The sequence below is a fragment of the Notolabrus celidotus genome, chromosome 9 (assembly GCF_009762535.1).
Source record: "Notolabrus celidotus isolate fNotCel1 chromosome 9, fNotCel1.pri, whole genome shotgun sequence".
Classification (NCBI taxonomy): Eukaryota; Metazoa; Chordata; class Actinopteri; order Labriformes; family Labridae; genus Notolabrus; species Notolabrus celidotus.
The window spans coordinates 12,269,359-12,287,100 of record NC_048280.1 but is presented as its reverse complement, the minus strand read 5'-3'; the positions used below and the strand labels follow the sequence as shown (position 1 = coordinate 12,287,100).

At 41.3% G+C, this 17,742-nt stretch overlaps 4 protein-coding genes across 6 annotated transcripts; 1 reads left to right on the top strand and 3 right to left on the bottom strand.

Annotated features, from left to right (window-relative positions):
* Positions 1–210: 210 nt before the first annotated feature.
* On the top strand, positions 211–3,161 carry pdxp (pyridoxal (pyridoxine, vitamin B6) phosphatase). The gene is made up of 2 exons (XM_034691369.1): positions 211–1,030; positions 2,063–3,161. The coding sequence occupies exons 1-2, from the start codon at positions 433–435 to the stop codon at positions 2,407–2,409; spliced, it is 945 nt and encodes a 314-aa protein (XP_034547260.1). The 5' UTR covers positions 211–432; the 3' UTR covers positions 2,410–3,161.
* A 60-nt stretch (positions 3,162–3,221) lies between these two features.
* On the bottom strand, positions 3,222–8,624 carry mrps36 (mitochondrial ribosomal protein S36). 3 transcript variants are annotated; one of them, XM_034691370.1, is made up of 6 exons: positions 8,524–8,624; positions 8,207–8,336; positions 7,866–7,965; positions 5,589–5,652; positions 5,125–5,324; positions 3,222–4,629 (listed from the first exon to the last, which is right to left on the bottom strand). In XM_034691370.1, exons 3-6 carry the CDS (start codon positions 7,917–7,919, stop codon positions 4,612–4,614), a joined length of 336 nt encoding a protein of 111 aa, XP_034547261.1. In that variant the 5' UTR covers positions 7,920–7,965; positions 8,207–8,336; positions 8,524–8,624; the 3' UTR covers positions 3,222–4,611. The 3 variants fall into 3 exon arrangements, with proteins under 3 accessions (XP_034547261.1, XP_034547263.1, XP_034547262.1); XM_034691372.1 differs by having other exon boundaries at positions 8,219–8,336; XM_034691371.1 differs by having other exon boundaries at positions 8,207–8,332; positions 8,524–8,603.
* A 1,507-nt stretch (positions 8,625–10,131) lies between these two features.
* On the bottom strand, positions 10,132–14,250 carry LOC117818923 (betaine--homocysteine S-methyltransferase 1-like). Its single transcript, XM_034692061.1, has 8 exons — positions 14,131–14,250; positions 12,742–12,874; positions 12,502–12,614; positions 12,075–12,266; positions 11,827–11,974; positions 11,230–11,412; positions 10,742–10,970; positions 10,132–10,608 (listed from the first exon to the last, which is right to left on the bottom strand). The coding sequence occupies exons 1-8, from the start codon at positions 14,146–14,148 to the stop codon at positions 10,431–10,433; spliced, it is 1,194 nt and encodes a 397-aa protein (XP_034547952.1). The 5' UTR covers positions 14,149–14,250; the 3' UTR covers positions 10,132–10,430.
* A 375-nt stretch (positions 14,251–14,625) lies between these two features.
* Positions 14,626–17,104, bottom strand: LOC117819039 (betaine--homocysteine S-methyltransferase 1-like). The gene is made up of 8 exons (XM_034692240.1): positions 16,987–17,104; positions 16,412–16,544; positions 16,219–16,331; positions 15,940–16,131; positions 15,695–15,842; positions 15,413–15,595; positions 15,084–15,312; positions 14,626–14,995 (listed from the first exon to the last, which is right to left on the bottom strand). The coding sequence occupies exons 1-8, from the start codon at positions 17,002–17,004 to the stop codon at positions 14,806–14,808; spliced, it is 1,206 nt and encodes a 401-aa protein (XP_034548131.1). The 5' UTR covers positions 17,005–17,104; the 3' UTR covers positions 14,626–14,805.
* Positions 17,105–17,742: the final 638 nt, after the last annotated feature.

Genomic DNA, 17,742 nt, shown 5'->3' with positions numbered 1-17,742 from the left:
GGATGCAGCTACTGAGTGCAAAGTAAATATATAATTTATTGCTATAGCTTAGGATACAATTATGTCAGCCCTTTTCTTTCAAATAGAATGACTTTTTTTCAAATAAAAGTCTCCATCAGCTTCCATGGGGGCGCAATGTGAAATGTTCGAGGATGTAGCACATAAAATAATGATGACACACACTATTCTGATTGGCCAAGGTGCTGTCCTATGATTGGTCAATGTTTGCAGTGTGGGCGTGGCTAGAACGTCAATGTTTTTGTAGAGCGCTGTACGTGTATGTAACCGCACCAAGGTCTCTGCAATGTGATTTCCTGACATTGATTTGTTTTCGTATCATTAACCCGCGGTCTCCCTCACGTTATGCACCAGTTTCTAACATGGGGAACCACTAGCAGGTGAAACACGGAAGAAACCGAGGAAAACGCCGGGATGGCGGGCGCCTTTGGCTTCAAAGGCTGCCAGAAAATCCGAGGTCCGCAGCTGAGAAGCCTGCTGGAGGCGAAGGACTTCATTCTCTTCGACTGCGACGGGGTCATATGGCACGGAGAGAAGGCGATCACCGGCGCCGTGAAGGTGGTGAATTCACTGATACGAAACGGAAAAAACGTAGTGTTCGTCACCAACAACTGCACCAGGCCTCGAGAGAATTATGTGCACAAGTTCTACCGGCTGGGCTTCACCGACGTGATGCTGGATCAGATCTTCAGCTCCTCGTACTGCTCGGCTCTCTACCTGAGAGACGTCGTCAAGGTCCACGGACAGGTGTTTGTCATCGGCTGCGACGGACTGCGCAGAGAGCTGCAGGGGGCGGGCATCCCCTGCGTGGAGGAGGCGGACGATCCGGACGCAACCATCTATAACTGCGACCTGGCCCCGGACGTGAAAGCGGTGCTGGTGGGACATGATGACAAAATGACTTTTCTCAAACTGGCTAAAGCCTCATGCTACCTGAGGGATCCGGACTGTCTCTTCCTGGCTACTGACAACGACCCCTGGCACCCTCTGTCAGGTGGAAGGATACTGCCAGGTAATATGTTAGGAATTCAGGTCATTGGTGCTTAACACTACTTAAGTATATGTCCATGTTTGCATGAGAGTACTTGGCACAAGCTTAATAACCTAAAGAGTCAGGAGTCCCTATACAAGACCCTTAATTTGGAGTAGCTGCTGTTCCCTAGTTTGATTCTTTTGTCTCTTAAAACACATTCTCGTTATATTGTATTCTGCAGCAGCACTAAATCAGGTAATCACAGTAGTTTTACCATCATTATAATGAACAACGACTAAACTAAAGAGTGAAGATCATCTTAAAAACTACATACTAAAAATCTTATGAAGTCCAAAATACAAGTAGTCATGGTTGTGTTCACTGTGGTGGATTACCCTTGACTGAACAGGTGTCTCACTCTGTATTCAGAGGGTCTCCGCAGGGCAGCTGCCTTTAAGCCTAAACCTAAAGGCACTTATAGGTACCCCTTTGCTGAAATACCACCTGGCCACAGCTTTTTGCCAGTATATGTGTTTATTATTATACATGATTTAACCTCATGTGTTAGTACAAATTATTAACAGGCCGCATTACCTTATATATTGATGGTTTAAGGTGATAATAGGGCTTCAAGAGGTTTAAGACACTCATTTTTATTGTATTGATTTCAGTTCAAGTCCAGGCTGCTTTTCCAGGTCGTCATTGTCCAATAAAGACAAAGTGCTCCTAAAAAAACAGCTCAATGACAGAACTTCCTTATCTTTTGCAGTGCATTACCAGGATTATGCCAGGCACTTTAAAAAGTCAGTATGTTTCTCAGGAGCCCAAGAAGTCTAACTCCCTGTCCTGCTGTAGAGACTCCAGTTTTTCCTCATCAGGTTTCAAGAACCTGCAAGATTGCACTGAAAGAAAATTGAAATCAGTGCCTTTGTAGAAAATAGCAGCACTGCATTAGGAAGTTTAATTTTATTCTGTCTAAGATAAACAAGAGGGGAGTATTGGATGGATGGGGGAGAAATGTCTCCTTGGATCCACTTCAATCTAACCTTGCTCTTATCTTTTCCTCTGCAGGCTCTGGGTCCCTCACTGCAGCCCTGGAGGTGGCCTCAGGCAGGAAGGCCACTGTGATCGGCAAGCCCAGTCGCTTCATGTTCGAGTGCATCTCCAGTCAGTTCAGGGGGGTGGACCCTGCGCAGTGCCTGATGATCGGGGACCGCCTCGAGACCGACATGCTTTTTGGGTCCAACTGTGGCTTGGACACCATGCTCACCCTCACTGGAGTGTCTCAGTTCGAGGAGGCCCAGGAGTACAGGAACAGTGAGCTGACCACCAACCACAGCCTGGTGCCCGACTACGTGGTGGACACCATCGCTGATTTCTTACCTGCATTTGAGGAGTTGGATGAACAGAGCAATTGACGTGTCCTCTGCCTCTAGTATGGGGCACAGAATGCTTCTACTACATTTCAAGTGCAATGTTTAGTTTGCGTTTGCAAAAAAAATGTTGATACACAACAAGTGATATATGCTCCTCAATGTCAAGGCGCTGTTTATGTTATGACTGAAACGCGCCCTCGAAATATCAGAGTAACCCAGTGCATACCTCAGTGTTTCTTCTAGTGTCGTGCTCATTTGTGACAGTTCCTAGTTGCTGTAAGTGTTTCTATCAATATATGAATATAATGCACTTTCGTGTTTGGTATCGGGTTTTGAACATCCAGAGGTATTTTTGTAAAGCCATGAATTGCTCTGTAACAGCATTCATGTGTGTAGAAGCAGGTTGTTAAATCTTTTGCCAAACGGCAGACATGTACTTACAAAAACGCACAATTGTTTTCTCATATGTGTTTACCTGAGTGGATCTTCTCCCTCATGAAGAGAAGAACAGAAACACTGTGTGAGCTTTTGTCAGCTCTGGTAGAAGCTACCACGACAATCTGCCAGTCAGACAGGTGAAGTGTGTATTCACTTTTGGCCTTTCTGTCACGTCTGTACTACTCGTGCCAATATTCATCCAAGAGCTTAACAGCTTACTAAATCTCATAGTTAGAAAACCAGTTACACATTAATGTTGGCCGGTCATTCTGCACTGTGTCGGAACTTTAATGTTGTTAATGTTTACCTTATAGAGCATGCCAGCAGCGGTAACAACAATAAACAACTAAAAGGTTTCTGTCTTCTCATTGTCCTTGTATCCTTTGTGTCTATATCAAGCATGATAGGAACACCACTGTTATACAATATTCTTTTAATCATTTCAATCCAGCAGATCACATGAAATCGTCAACATACTTTACTCAGCATGACTTCGAGTTGATCTCCAGCTAACCTCAGCACTGTGTGGCCAGTTTATTCCAGTGAAAGATGTGAAACAGTAATAACTCTTCAATGAATCCCAGCCATGTGCTGGTTTTGGGTCTCCTTGAGAGAAGGCAAACATCTCTTCCCACTCACAAGCGCCCATTTGAGTGAAAACAAGTGATGTAAAAGTACAGGCGGTAGATCTGAAAATATGAGTAGCACCACGATTAAACAGTGTTTTACTCCAAAATAATTCAAAAAATGACATTATTTTCCCTCAAAGGATGATAAAAAAGAACCCCTGTGGTTTGGGGCCCAGAGCAGAGAGGATAATGTGGTTAACTTAGGTACTGCTGTTGAGTATGACACTATCTAACAGAAGGAGACCGCCTGTCTGGATTCTTCATTCACATCTCATGTATACGACTGTAAGCAAAGAAAAACATAACTGCAAATTGTTAAAGCTAAAGAGGAGTTTGATTAACTTAACAGCTTCTCGTCTTTGTCTCCGAGCTCCTTTGTCCCATAATAAGATGTATAGTGATCACCCATTGAGGGAAATGCACTTAATTTCAGTCAAGATGCATAAAAAGTTAAGTGTAATGATAGCCTCCAGGTTACATTTTATTTTAGGGTTATCTAAAGGAACCAGTTCCCCTAACCTCATGTTAGAAAATACTCATTAATATTGCCCTTTTTAATTTTATAAAAGCTATGCTGACAATTAAGCCTACATTTCAGCTGTGTTTATAGAACTACAAATTATAGAAAATTAATTCAATTTAGAAAAAAGAGCTTGAGGAGAATCAAACAGTCATAATTTACATACTTGGCTGATTAGCCATTAGATTTAGGCTCTCAAAATTCCCAATTTTCTTATTTTCAGCTATTTAAATCGCCCTAGATTTTCCTTCTACTGCCAGTCATTCCGGACAGACTGCTTTCACCCAAACGGGGGCCGAGCCGCAAGTCAGGGGCAAAGGACCTGGATGGTTCGCTCTCATCAACAGCACTATTACTGAATACATACAAAAAATAAAGGACAGTGTGATGTTTAAAAGTTAAGCCAGGGACTCTATAGAGGTGAAGGTTGTGGCCAGTTGTGTATAAAACAGTGAAAATGTCCCTAAAGAATAAACCTAAAATATATACACAGCTAAAAATAAACATATGTACATTTTATCAGGATTCATATAATAGTTTATTCTATATTATGTCTCATGTGGCATTAGGTTCTCTTGTGCGGTGGGACAGGTTTAAAGACACATACTGATCTCCAACAGATAAGGACTTTGGTTGCAGTGATTGAGTTGCGTCACGTCACTCGGGGCCACCACGCTGCAGAAAAGAGAGAGAATAGAAAATACAGCTGTAAGGAAAACATAAAAACTGCACATGCACTCTATAAGTCCAGTTTTCTGCAACTATGGGTGTAAAATGTTTTTATGATTGGGTTTGAAGTTGCAGTAAACTTCTCTAGTTGTCACACTACTATTGTCATTAGCATTCCTTCAAGTCTGGGCAGACCTAAACTCTGCCTTCCATTGATTTCATCCCTTTGTCGTTGTTGAGAACAATGAAGCATGACACTAACTATACCTGCAGCTTTAAGGTAGTAAAGTCAGAATCTATAATGGGTTAAAGGCTGAAGATGATGATGCAGCTTTATCTTAAACTAAGGACAAAGGTTATGTTCTGATACCACAGTAAAAGTTCAAGTGAACTGTACCCCTCCCCCTCCCCCTCTTCCTCCTACTTTTCAAACGTTGACCCATCAGTGAAATGTTCTAGGTTCAGCCTGAAACACAGTTGGTCAGCAGTTTGACCCCTCACCTGGATGTATTCCATTTCGTCCACTGTCAGCGCTCTCCTGCGGTACCTTGCAGTGAGGAGCTCAATAGAGGCCAGGGTGTCCGGCGTGCCAGGGATCGGGGTCAAAGGTACATGAGGTCTGGATATCTGAGGGGGCGCTGCAGCTGGAGGGGAGGCTTGTGGTGCAAAGTTTAGTGATAATGTTTTCAATGCCTCATGGGCTGGAAGAGGAGAGGAAACACCGTCAATATAGGTACACAACTGAGGAAGAAATACAGGAGATTCCTAAATCCCTAAAACTAAAGAGTTGTTTATTTATGGGTGTGGATTCAAACTCAATATTTAGAGTAAAATGTAACACTGCACACCATTATTTCAACCTCAAATGATGTATCCATCTTCATGCACCATAAAACAATGGCTGCTTCCTTTATTTAGGTCATCATGTCAACTACCTGTCAATCATTGACTCTCTGCAGACTCACCATTGGGCTTTGGGAGTTCTTGTCTTCTGGGGAACTTGATGAGAGGAGCGTGAGGCCTGATAGCCTGAAAAAAAAAACCACACACATACACACACATTACACCACACAGATGAGTGAATGAGGGATTGTGTGCACCATTTATAACACCAGTGAGCTATAAGGCAAAGCAGATATTATGACAGACTGTATTCTCTGTTGAAGTTAGTACTGTGGTGATAGAGTGACTTGTTTGTGTGTTTGTTTTCTCAAAGCATTGAACGAACGACGATATACAAATTTACACTTTGAGTCAGAGTATTATGAGGTATTTGACCTCTAAATTCAAGAAGGAAAAACATTTCATGACTTATTGCTAAAAACACTTTCTTTTTTTGTGATATCCGTTAAACACATGACTACGGTGGCCCTGAAGTGCAAACCTCAACAGCAAATCGTTTCTGATTTGACGTATTTTCTGTTTTGCTATTATTGTTTCTGATTTGTCGTTTCTGTTTTGACGTTTTTGTTTCTGATTTGCCGTTGTGTTTCTATTTTGTCGTTTCTGTTTCTGATTTGCCGTTGTCGTTTCTGTTTTGAGGTTGTCGTTTCTGATTTGTCTTTGTCGTTTCTGACTTGTCGTTGTCGTTTCTGATTTGTCGTTGTCGTTTCTGTTTTGTCGTTTCTGATTTGTCGTTTCTGATTTGTCGTTTCTGATTTGTCGTTGTGCTTTCTAATTTTCCGTTATTGTTTCTGATTTGTCGTTGTTTTTTCTGTTTTGCCGTTGTTGTTTTCTGTTTTGACGTGTTTTCTGTTTTGACGTCGTTTTCTGTTTGGCCGTTGTGTTTTCTGTTTTGACTTTGTGTTTTCTGATTTGCCGTTGTCGTTTCTGTTTTGCCGTTGTATTTTCTGTTTTGACGTCGTTTTCTGTTTGGCCGTTGTGTTTTCTGTTTGGCCGTTGTGTTTTCTGATTTGCCGTTGTGTTTTCTGTTTGGCCATTGTGTTTTCTGTTTTGACGTTGTGTTTCCTGTTTTGACGTTGGGTTCTTTGTTTTGACGTTGTGTTTTCTGATTTGCCGTTGTGAGTTGCACTTCAGGGCCGCCGTACATCACTGATAATCAAAATAACATATAACAAGGGACTGATACAAAATATATCAAATGTGACTTGTATCTAAACTATTACTGAAAAGAGAGAAAAACAGAGTGTAAGAAAACAACAGACAGATGACAATCTTTGTGATATATAAATACAGAAACCAGAGCTGGAAAAGTGTTAGCTATTTACATGCAAGTTTGTCCTTTATTGTTTTTGGTTATTACATAGTAATGTCAGTCAATGTGTACCGCTGGAAGGTAGTTTTTAAAATATTTTCACATAATTCAAGACTTTTAACTTTTTGTAGCGGGTCCCTTGGGGTTCATCTGTTCTTATTACTACTGTGGTTGTGAGTGCCTTACAGTGCTGTAACACCACATGGTGCATGTTGTGGTTTGATCGCATATGAGCCTACAACGAAAACAAATACATCAAACCTGAGATACAGGTTTAAAAAGATCACACTGACAAAGTCTTTTGCACACTGGTCAATTTTGTTTGGTGTTTGAAATGCTAAGTCAACTGTATGCGTCTTTGAATCAAGTCTGAATCAAATTTAATTTGTATGTATCTTATGGAGCAGGTTACACTTTTTTACATAATATGTTAATAAAGTCACAATCATCAACTACCTAATCAATTAATTAAAGATAAACTATTGTTACACAAATAATCCACGTTTCCTAGGCTGATCTCTTACATATCAACAATCCAGTTTGCTCTCAGACACATTATCATTCTGTATTATCACTGAGCAGAAGTAACGTGAATAAAAAGCCTGAATATTGAGTGGATGATAAATGTAAACTGGGTGTTTCTGGAATACTATTTTAGGTAAATTCCAGCTTTGGACAAAGTTAAATAAACTATCATGCCGGTCTGAAACTAGCTAGCAGCGGTGACAGCAGTCTTATGAAAACACTTAAAGGATCGATTGAGGTTTTACTTTGATTCACTTGGTAAAACTGTTTTTCTGCTGCTGTTTCAACAGGATACAATTCATTTCTGGGTGATTTGCGGTGAAACAAGGACATCAACAAGGGTAACTGTGACTGTAATGCTTTGTCACCCTGGAAAACTACACTAAAATAAATCACTCACTGTTCAAAACAATAAATAAAAAGACATTATTCCCTCTACAACATTACTATGAGATAAACATTTAGGTAGCTAGAGTCATTACAATTTAAAGAGCTTCGTTACCTGGATAACTCGAGCGGCTGGAGCTGCCATTTTGGAGCTGACTTTGCTCCCCATGACGACCTCACGTTCACTTCCGGTATAAAAAAGGCGCGTGTACCTGCTGAAAGACACCACAAGGTGGCGCTGTTGATACGTGACGAGGTAAAATCTATACCATAACACACAGTGGTCCAGAGGATGCAGTTAACGGTTATGGTGCAGTGGGTGAGATGAGTCTCATCACTTACACAGGAACGGTAGAAATGTCAGATAATTTTAAATAAAAAAACAGGAAATATTCCTCTTCAAATCTTAGGTAAACAAGACTTGATAAGATGAAAAAATGTATGAGAAAACCTTACTTTAGCTTCTACCTCTCTGGTGGTTATGGCAAGCAGTCGAGTGATGTGTCGTCCCGGTGAATCTCCTTCTAGGTCAGATCCTCAGGCCATACTTCAGCCTTCACACTCCGGGTGTAAGTTGGACTCCTGTCTTAAAGGGCATACACAAATAGACCAACAAAAGACCTTAATCCTCTTCAAAGCAACACAATTCGACATAAGAAGGCTTCGAACGCCTTTCTAGCTTATTTATCAATTAAGAAGTAATAACATTGTCCTTATGATTATAGGAAATGTCAATAAAAGACTACTTTGGTAGGTAAAGACAGATATCATACCCCCTATCCTTATTTCACTTCACCTTAGAAAAAAGGGAAAACGGATAACCTGGTCACGTGGTGAAGAATTGGCCAATCCGAGACGGCGCTGTAACAGAGATCGTTTATCTAGAAAAGATGACTCACCCTAAGAAAAGTCATTCCCTTAAAAGAAACGGAAACGCACGAATCTCCTGATACTGCAGACATGCAGTACGTAGGCTACTGAGAATCGTAATACATACCATATGAGACATACAGTCAAAGGTGTCAAAAGTATTCACATTCATTACTCAAGTAAAAGTAAAGATACTAGGGTTTAAAAATAATTCTGTAGAAGATGAAGCATCAACTCAAGCATTTTACTCAAGTAAAAGTGTAAAAGTAGCCTGCTGGTTTCAAAACTACTTAAAGTATAAAAGTAAAAGTAATGTAAGGGGGAAAAAATCCCATTATAAGGACAAAAGCTTAGGCTGCGCCACAGGGGGCTATTCAATACCCCACCTCCCAAAAGAAAACACGTTTCTAGAGGCCAGAATGACTATAATGTTATATTAATATGTTCATGTTGAAATATTTGGGTTGCACCTATTTTATACAGTCTATGGGTTGCACCTGTTTCAGCCGCGTTAATGCCCTTTGAAAATGAGCGCATTTTTGTACAATGCAAAGAACCATATGTGTGTGCTACTGAGCATTAACGTGTTTCATGGAGCGGAAGATATACTAATTGCCCATAAGTATTATAATGGTGCAAAAACCCAAACTTCACAGGCATGTTATCAATAGCCCTAAAAGATATAAGAGTAACAAGGCTGTTATTAAAATGGAAGGAGTAGAAAGTAAAGATAATTGCGTGAAAATGTAAGGAGTAGAAGTAAAATGTCGGCTGAAAAATAATTACTCCAGTAAAGTATAGATACCCAAAATGTCTACTTAAGTAAGGTAACAAAGTAGTTATACTTTGTTACTTGACACCTCTGCATAGATGGAATATATAACCGATACAGATGTCAAATTAAAATTATTTATTTTAGTATTATTTTAGTATTAGTATTACATTTTGTAATACTTAGTCCACTATTACAGTTCTTCATGAAGTCAATCACTTGATAGAAATGTGCACTAACATCACTGTAGTGTACATTTAATTGAAAGAAAAGGAAAGAAAACGATGGATGTAAAGTCTTGTATGCTGTAATGTATGGTCAGAAATTCACATGAAAGTAGGAAAGGAAACCGATGACAGAGTGGTAGTTTGTTATAGAAACTAGTACCTAGGGGGACCTCTTTTTTTCTTCAAGGATCTTTGAAACCAATGTCAAGAATATTGGCCATCATATCTTAACAGCGCCATCCGCTGGATACAAGTGCAAAATCTAAAATACTATAAGCTGTAATTCATGAAAGTCACATTCATAAGAGTAGCAAAGCTCACTAATTTGGCTTAAACAATTAAATGGACTGATGCCCTGTTTGAGACACTTAAGTCTACATTATGTTAGATGTGCACTGAAGGTCTTTCTAATAATGCATTTTTGGGTGTTTAAGGCTCAGTGATCATCAGTTATCGACAGATACAGGAATTTATAAAGCAGAGATAGAATACAAAAACACACATCTCAACAGTTCAGTGACCATTTCACATTTTATTAGATCTTTATTAGATTAAACAAACTGGTCCATGAAGAGCAAAAAGGTCCCAATCTTAGCACAAGCTGACTCTTCAATTGAAACAGGGCTGTGGCTTCACATTAACTACAGTTTCAACATATGCACAGTACAGTTGCAGTCTCAAGTGAAGAATCGGCCCCTGACATTACAGTTGTTCGGTGCAGCTTTGTAAACAGACAGCACACACACTTATGTGCAGCATCAGTATCTGCACGGCACGGTTATTTGGCTCAGTCTGAAGAAGACTGATTGACTCATTGGGGTTTTGATCTGTCGAACAGCTGCTTGAGTTGGTCCTGAGAGGTGGCCTCTTTCTGCTGCATGAGATCAGTGTGGCCCTTCGTGACACCCCAGCCATCAGGGACAGAGAGGGAGGGGCACAGGGGACGGCCAGAGGCTGTCTTCAGGTTCTCCCAGTAGTCACGGCGGGCTCTATCAAAACAGAGGACAAGAAAAAACCCAGTTAGCAATCACAAAGTAGTGCCCATGTTGCAATATTTCACATTTGAGCAACCTTTGGTGCATATTTATGATATTTAGTGGAAAATTTCAAGTTGCTTCTGACCTGGCTCTAACCCAGGGCTTTGTGTGCATCTCCAGACCAGCACCCCAGTTTCCGTGCTTCTCTGATGCAGCGGGGAGGTATCCTCTCTCAGGTGCCAGCTCCTCTGCAATGGCCCGGATGTGATAAGGCTCGAACCCACAGCAGCCACCAATGAAGCGGATGCCGGAATTAAAGGCCTCTCTGGCGTACTGGTGCATGTCCCAGCGGGTCAGGATCCTGGGCTCCAGACCTTAAGATTTGATTTTATACAAATTTAATATCAGGTTGGTTTTAACCAGTTTTTGTTTACTGACTACTAACATTTTATCGATATTACTCTTATATTTTAAAACGATCGACTTCATTCAACTCGCTCTTATTTTCTCGTTGTCTGTTCCTTTGTGAAGCACTTAAAGATGGGAAGTTGGGAAACATTGGCCCTACTGCCTTAAAATATATGTTTTAATTTTATAGAATGGTATGACTAAAATCAAACACAGTATGATTACCGAAGGGGAACTCTGGCAGGTCGATGAATCCCTGACAGCTGCAGTCAGGTGTGTGGAAAGCCAGGGGCTGCACCATGTAGTGAGCCTTCAGCCCAGCCTTCTCCACTCCCTCCTTCATCATCTTGACAGCTTTCACGCAGGTCATGGGGTCAAAGTGGCAGTTGATTCCAACAATCTGGGCACCTACGGGAGAGCATGCACTGGTGTGAGCTGGCTGTTCCAGATAAGCAAAGAAATAACACGTGTGAAAGAGACAAGACCAACTGTGGTTTGCAGTTTGGTTAGTTGAATTTGGCTGATCCCCTTTAATGGGCAACATTTTGATGACATAGCAGAATAACTATGGGACAAAGTAGAGTAAGCATAGATGTATCATATGTTATGTTTACTGGTTGGAAATCTTACCCTTGCTGTCTTAGTAACAGAGAGGTCATACCAGGACAATATAAAAACATTTATGGGTAAATCTTACTTGAAATGTTAGCTTTTCAATGGAAGTCCCAGTTTATTATCAAGTGATCATCTTTCATAGAAAATGTTGTCTCTCTTTGTTGTTAAGGTATAAAATTTACAAATTTCAAATAATACTGGACCCACCAGCCTTAACCAGCTTGACGGCACACTCTGCAGGGGAGATGCCGTGCATGTCTCCATCTGGTCCAATACACAGACAAGCGGCCACAGGCTTCCCTGTCTCCTTCAGCACCTCCACAGCCCACACAGCCTCTTCAACGTGCTCAAAGTACTACAGGACACAGACATAAGCATTAAATCAAACATCCACATTAAAAAAAAACATACATTCCGTGGCCTATGTCGATAAAGGGTTGTATTTGCATCTCCACCTCAGCAATGAGGAAGTCCACGTCCTTCTTGATGAAAACATCCAGCTGTTTCTTAAAGATGGCCTTCACCTCTGTCTCGCTCTTGCAGCTCAGGTAGGATGGAGTTTGACACACTCCACCTGCTACCAGAGCATCGCCCTCATTGGCAACCTCACGGGCCAGGTCACAGGCGGCTTCGTTGATCTGAGCACCCTGCAGAGAGATGACAAACAATAATGAAATAAAGGGAAAAAACTGATGCACTTAAACCATCCCAAGGGTTATTATGAAATTATGATCTATTCACAGATTTTACTTAAAGGCATTACTTCTAGACCATTGACTTGACATGCACAGGTGGTCATTTTAGCTTTTACAGTACAGATTAGCAGCTATCTGCAAAACGCTCTGCTTCTATGGAAGCATGATGAAGCTCTTTCACACTTACAGTGAAGGTGAGCTTGTTGCCCCTGTTCTCCAGCTTGTCATCACTGGCGTAGAAGGTGAAGGTCTGCATGACGTTGGCTCCGGCCCTCAGAAACTCCCTGTGCAGCTGACGCACTGAAACACACATAGATCACAAATTTAAAACAAGTACCCTGGGATATCCATCTAAACTGGGACCCATAAGGAAAGGGAAAATTGCAGGTTTGGTTTGTTTGTAAAACAAAACAGAGTTTGTTCTCACCTGCTTCAGGGTACTCTGCAGCAGCTTCAGGTGTCCATGGCCCAGCCTTCACGTATCCTCTCTTCTCCAGAGCAAATACAAAGCCTCCATCACCGATCACCACCTCTCCAGCGTCCAGACGCTCCAACACTCCCTGTGATCATGCACCAATGTAAACTTAGAATTTAAACTCAATATGACTCCAACTGATACCAGCATATCTCCCGCCCTGAACTTCATTATGGCCCACCGTCTGTATTCATGTCTGTCTTTCATCAGCTGTAGAGACAAATGTGTTGCATTTTTATTTTGGCCTGTTGAAAAGTCTATATTTTAACTTTTTTTTAAAGTTACAGAGAAGTATAGTAACTGGGTCTGAGCAACATAAGAAAAAAAATAAGTACAAATTTGTGTGCACACCACATGCAGTGGTTTCCCAAACCCATTGCCCCGTCCCCCCCTTTCCCTTTGACCCTGAATCATCAAGAGGAAGCACATGTCTGAGAACAGCTGCACGGCTAATCATGGCTGATAGACCTGCACCTTTTAGCTTTGACCTCTTTAAAATGTTGTGAAAAAAATCCAACTTTGTGCAACCATGAAAGTCATCTCAATCTAACCAGAAAATCTAATGCTCTCTATTTATATAATTTATTAACTATTTGAACTGCATGTGTACAAAATGCATTTGCACCTGAATTTAGTCATCAAGTGTAAAAACCTATGAAATGACTGTTATAAGTTTGGATTCACTGCTGTAGCTCTGGACATTTATGATGATTTTTATTGACACTGACTTTGATGAGTGTGAGAAAAACTCCACCTGGTGTAAGCCCTCACCAGATCCTTCATGTTTCACCACATGGAGATGCAGTTTTAAAAATATCTGATCCTTAATTTCCCTAAATAGTCTCTTTCGTTGTTGGAAAACTCTCTTCATTTTTTACAAATATGAATTTAATTGAATTGTTTAAGTCGATTTATATTATCAAGAGCAAATAAAGATGTTTCTCAATGAGACATGTTCTAATTTGAAGGTTGACAAACAAAATATTTGAAATTATTTTCATGCCGTCGATTTAAAACGTGATTTTTTCTACAAACAAGTACTTTTTAAAGTACTTTATTCGTCTCCCATGCATTATGATGGAGGTAGAAGTTTCAGACTGAAATACCGGAAAACCTGTAAAAGTGAAGCCACACATTGTTGCATGGCTAGTATAACTATAAGTGTAAGTAATGTTTGTAATTTGTCTTAAAATGCTATTAAATAACAACACATTTTCCAATGAGATGAAAGAGTTTGGATTTGAAATCACGGCATCTTAATGCTTGGTATTCCCTTGCATGGACATTCTGCAGCACAGTCCTTAAAGCATAACCCATCCCTGCACAAAAGTCCACACATACCTTCTTTCCTGGTGCCATAATCCTGCAGCTGTGTGGAACATTAGAGCCGAGCAGAGGGCCACTATAAATCTGCCTGAAGTTGGGGAGGGGTCTGAGGAAGAGACTCTCTGATTGGCAAGAAGTGAGTTACACAACTGGGGTGTTTACTCCCTTTCCTCCCCTCTCCCACTGAATGAGAGTATTGTGAGTGTGTGCTACTGGTTCGATCCTGATTAATTGTGGTTGTTCGTGTGTTTGTGTCTCCCTGTTAGGTTGTGGGTTACTTTTTTTTTTACCTTGAATGAACATATTCATAACGTGAAACCTGATAGCTGGCAGCAACTTTTAAAACTCACAAGACACTCAAATTAATTCTAAATCAGTGCATGTGTGCATGTGTAATGATTTTGTCTGATTGAATCATTTATTAACCAAGGCAGAAATAAAGTTTCTTGAATTATTAGTGACTGTCGCAGCAGTGCAACTTGTACAAATAGACAACTTGTCCTCATAAAATTCAGTAACAAACTGAGGTTTATTGTTTGGGGTTTACATAGTAATGCTCCACGTCTGGAGCATCGCTGGTACAAGTGCTTTTATTACTGAACCAAACTGGGAAAACATCCAGCCCCTCATCCCCTTCTATTGTTGACAGTCAAGATGATGGCAGTCTTTGCTTTTCACGCTCTATTTCGCTCATGCAGAGGTCTTGGCCTTCTTCTGCATCTCCAACACATGCTTCATTTCCTGGGTGCTGGTGGCCTCTTTGTGCTGCATCAGATCAGCGTGGCCTTTGGTCACACCCCAGCCCTCTGGTGTGGACAGGGATGGGCACTTAGGACGACCTGACGCAGGGGAGATATTCTCCCAGTATGCACGAGTGGACCTAGAAAGATAAAAACACAGGTAACATACAGAAGGAAATTATGCAGCATTGTGTTTGTTTGACTTTTTGCATGTTCTGGAGGTTTTACCTGGCTCTGACCCAGGGTTTGGTGTGCATCTCAAGACCAGCACCCCACATTCCATGTTTTTCTGAGCCAGGGGCCTTTATCCCTCTCTCAGTTGCCAGCTCCTCTGCAATGGCCCTGATGTGATAAGGCTCGTACCCACAGCAGCCACCAATGAAGCGGATGCCAGTCTTGTAGGCCTCTCTGGCGTACTTGTGCATGTCCCAGCGGGTCAGGATCCTGGGCTCAAGGGCTGGGAGCGCACACACACAAAAAAGAGGGAGACAGTTGTTAAAAGCTGTTTTTGACACTCATGTCACCCTTTCTTTTACTGTTTATGTGAAACGAATTACCAAAGGGGAACTCTGGCAGGTCAATGAATCCCTGACAGCCACAGTCAGGTGTGTGGAAAGCCAGGGGCTGCACCATGTAGTGAGCCTTCAGCCCAGCCTTCTCCACTCCCTCCTTCATCATCTTGACAGCTTTCACACAGGTCATGGGGTCAAAGTGGCAGTTGACTCCCACAATTTGGGCACCTTGAAAACAGAAAGGGTATAATCATTACTATGCAGAAAGAAAGAAAGAAAGAAATAAAGACAAGGCTTGAGATCACGTAGGTCAGATTGATCCCATACCAGCCTTCACCAGTCTGACGGCACACTCTCCAGGTGAGATGCCGTGCATGTCTCCCTCTGGTCCGATGCACATAGAGGCAGCAACTGGTTTTCCGCTGGCCTTCAACACCTGCACGGCCCACTCTGCCTCCTCCACATGCTCAAAATACTGCAAAAAAAAAAAGACTCAACATGGTCAATATTGAGAGTTAATTCTTGCAGCGTATCATATGTTAGATTTGTGTGAATTTGCCTTCACAGTTCACCTCAGCAATCATGAAGTCCACATTCTTCTTCAGGAAAACTTCCAGCTGTTTCTTAAAGATGGCCTTCACCTCCGTCTCACTCTTGCAGCTCAGGTAGGATGGAGTCTGACACACTCCACCTGCTACCAGAGCATCGCCCTCATTGGCCACTTCTCTTGCCAAGTCACAAGCAGCCTCGTTGATTTGTACCCCCTGCAAGAAGAAGAAAGTTAGTGGTTTAACGAAGACCTGCAGAATCTGGTTTATGTTGTGTTTCAGTAGATATGGTTGGGTACTTACGGTGAGTTTTAAGCTCTGACCCCTGTTTTCCAGTTTGTCATCACTGGCGTAGAAAGTGAAGGTCTGCATGACATTGGCCCCAGCTCTTAGGAACTCCCTGTGCAGCTGACGCACTAAAGGAAACATGCAGATTTTTCAAATTAAAGCTATGTTTTTTAATGTTTGTGCACTTCCTGATGTCTGTCTGACTTACCAGCTTCAGGGTGTGTGACGGTAGCCTCGGGAGTCCAGGGCCCGGCCTTCACATACCCCCTCTTCTCAAGAGCAAAGACAAAGCCTCCATCTCCAATCACCACGTCCCCTCCATTCAGACGCTCAAGGATACCCTGTAGGAGCAGCACATCACCATCAAGTCTGGTTAGATTCGTAAATTGTTCCAGAAATTCACAAAAAAATTGACACTTCGTGACTATTTGGTTTAGAGTAGACAAAGTAACACAGACCTGTCAGACTTATGAAGGTGAAGTTTGCAGCTAATATTTCAACTTGGTGATACATGCAATGAAATCGAATATTTTCTTTATGTGAGATCACAAGGGAAACTGTGATCCAGGTACACAGGTGTCAAGATAAAAAGCAGTTTTTAGCTGTTACTGCTTTAGTCTAGCTATTTCCGAAACCACATAAAACCTGCAGTGACATCACTTTCTTTACAACACCATAGTCCAATGACAAATGGGACAACTATGACCTATAAGTAATTAAACTGCATTATATTAAAGCCTACACTGTGGCTAGATCAAATCAATATAAAGAGATTTGTTTTACCTTTTTGCCAGGTGCCATCTCTTTTTCCCAGTTTCAGTTGCAGCACTAAGCACTTAGTAACAGCGAACCCCTCCTTCAGCCCGAAGAGTGCCCAGTGTTGCTCCTCACCCGTTTTATACTGCTGGGTGAATATGGGAGTATTTCATGTCTATGCCAAGTTCTATCTGCCACATGTTTGTTTGGACATTGTGCAACACAGTCGGGCGCACAGATCAATGAAGGTAGCATAGAGTTATATAGACGGTTCTGGAAAAGAGAGTGACACCTCATAACTAAATAATCCTACATCATTATGTTACCACTATGTGTAGTTTAAACATCAATGTACTCAGCTGATTTTGTTTTGAATTAAAGTATGTGGTGCAAAGTGGAGTGTAACACCTGCATTTCACCCAACTTTGCCAAGGTGAATTTAACAGTCCAGAACATCTTTATTACATAACACACAGGTATACAAACATGCCTGAAAAGACCCGAGAAGAAGATGTGTTATAAACCTCTGTCCAAATGCTAACACCACTGTTAGTCCTGGGACGCAAGGCTAATGTAATGTGGGGTGTGACCTAAGCTTCCATATGGTGTGATTTTGTGTATACTCTTATTTTAATAATTAGTTGATTATTATAAAAAAAAAAAATGCAAAATTGTAGATATTTTTCCAGCTTCTCTATGATGAGAATGTGTTTTAATACTCCTTAGAAAATAAAACTGACTCTGATTAATTGTCTTGGAAACTGACACATTTCAAACTTTTTA

What these genes read in the sequence shown, in the direction of transcription:
- mrps36 (XM_034691370.1), bottom strand. Translation starts at nt 7,919, where the DNA reads ATGGGGAGCAAAGTCAGCTCCAAAATGGCAGCTCCAGCCGCTCGAGTT. An exon ending in CAGCCGCTCGAGTTATCCAG is followed by an intron (nt 5,653 to 7,865) that starts GTAACGAAGCTC and finishes TTTTTTTTTCAG; the next exon opens with GCTATCAGGCCTCACGCTCC. An exon ending in AGAACTCCCAAAGCCCAATG is followed by an intron (nt 5,325 to 5,588) that starts GTGAGTCTGCAG and finishes CTCCTCTTCCAG; the next exon opens with CCCATGAGGCATTGAAAACA.
- LOC117819039 (XM_034692240.1), bottom strand. An exon ending in CGTCACACACCCTGAAGCTG is followed by an intron (nt 16,332 to 16,411) that starts GTAAGTCAGACA and finishes TGTTTCCTTTAG; the next exon opens with TGCGTCAGCTGCACAGGGAG. An exon ending in CGTCAGACTGGTGAAGGCTG is followed by an intron (nt 15,596 to 15,694) that starts GTATGGGATCAA and finishes TCTGTTTTCAAG; the next exon opens with GTGCCCAAATTGTGGGAGTC.
- LOC117818923 (XM_034692061.1), bottom strand. An exon ending in GCAACAAGCTCACCTTCACT is followed by an intron (nt 12,267 to 12,501) that starts GTAAGTGTGAAA and finishes ATCTCTCTGCAG; the next exon opens with GGTGCTCAGATCAACGAAGC. An exon ending in CCTGCCAGAGTTCCCCTTCG is followed by an intron (nt 10,971 to 11,229) that starts GTAATCATACTG and finishes TCAAATCTTAAG; the next exon opens with GTCTGGAGCCCAGGATCCTG.
- pdxp (XM_034691369.1), top strand. Translation starts at nt 433, where the DNA reads ATGGCGGGCGCCTTTGGCTTCAAAGGCTGCCAGAAAATCCGAGGTCCG. An exon ending in AGGTGGAAGGATACTGCCAG is followed by an intron (nt 1,031 to 2,062) that starts GTAATATGTTAG and finishes TTTCCTCTGCAG; the next exon opens with GCTCTGGGTCCCTCACTGCA.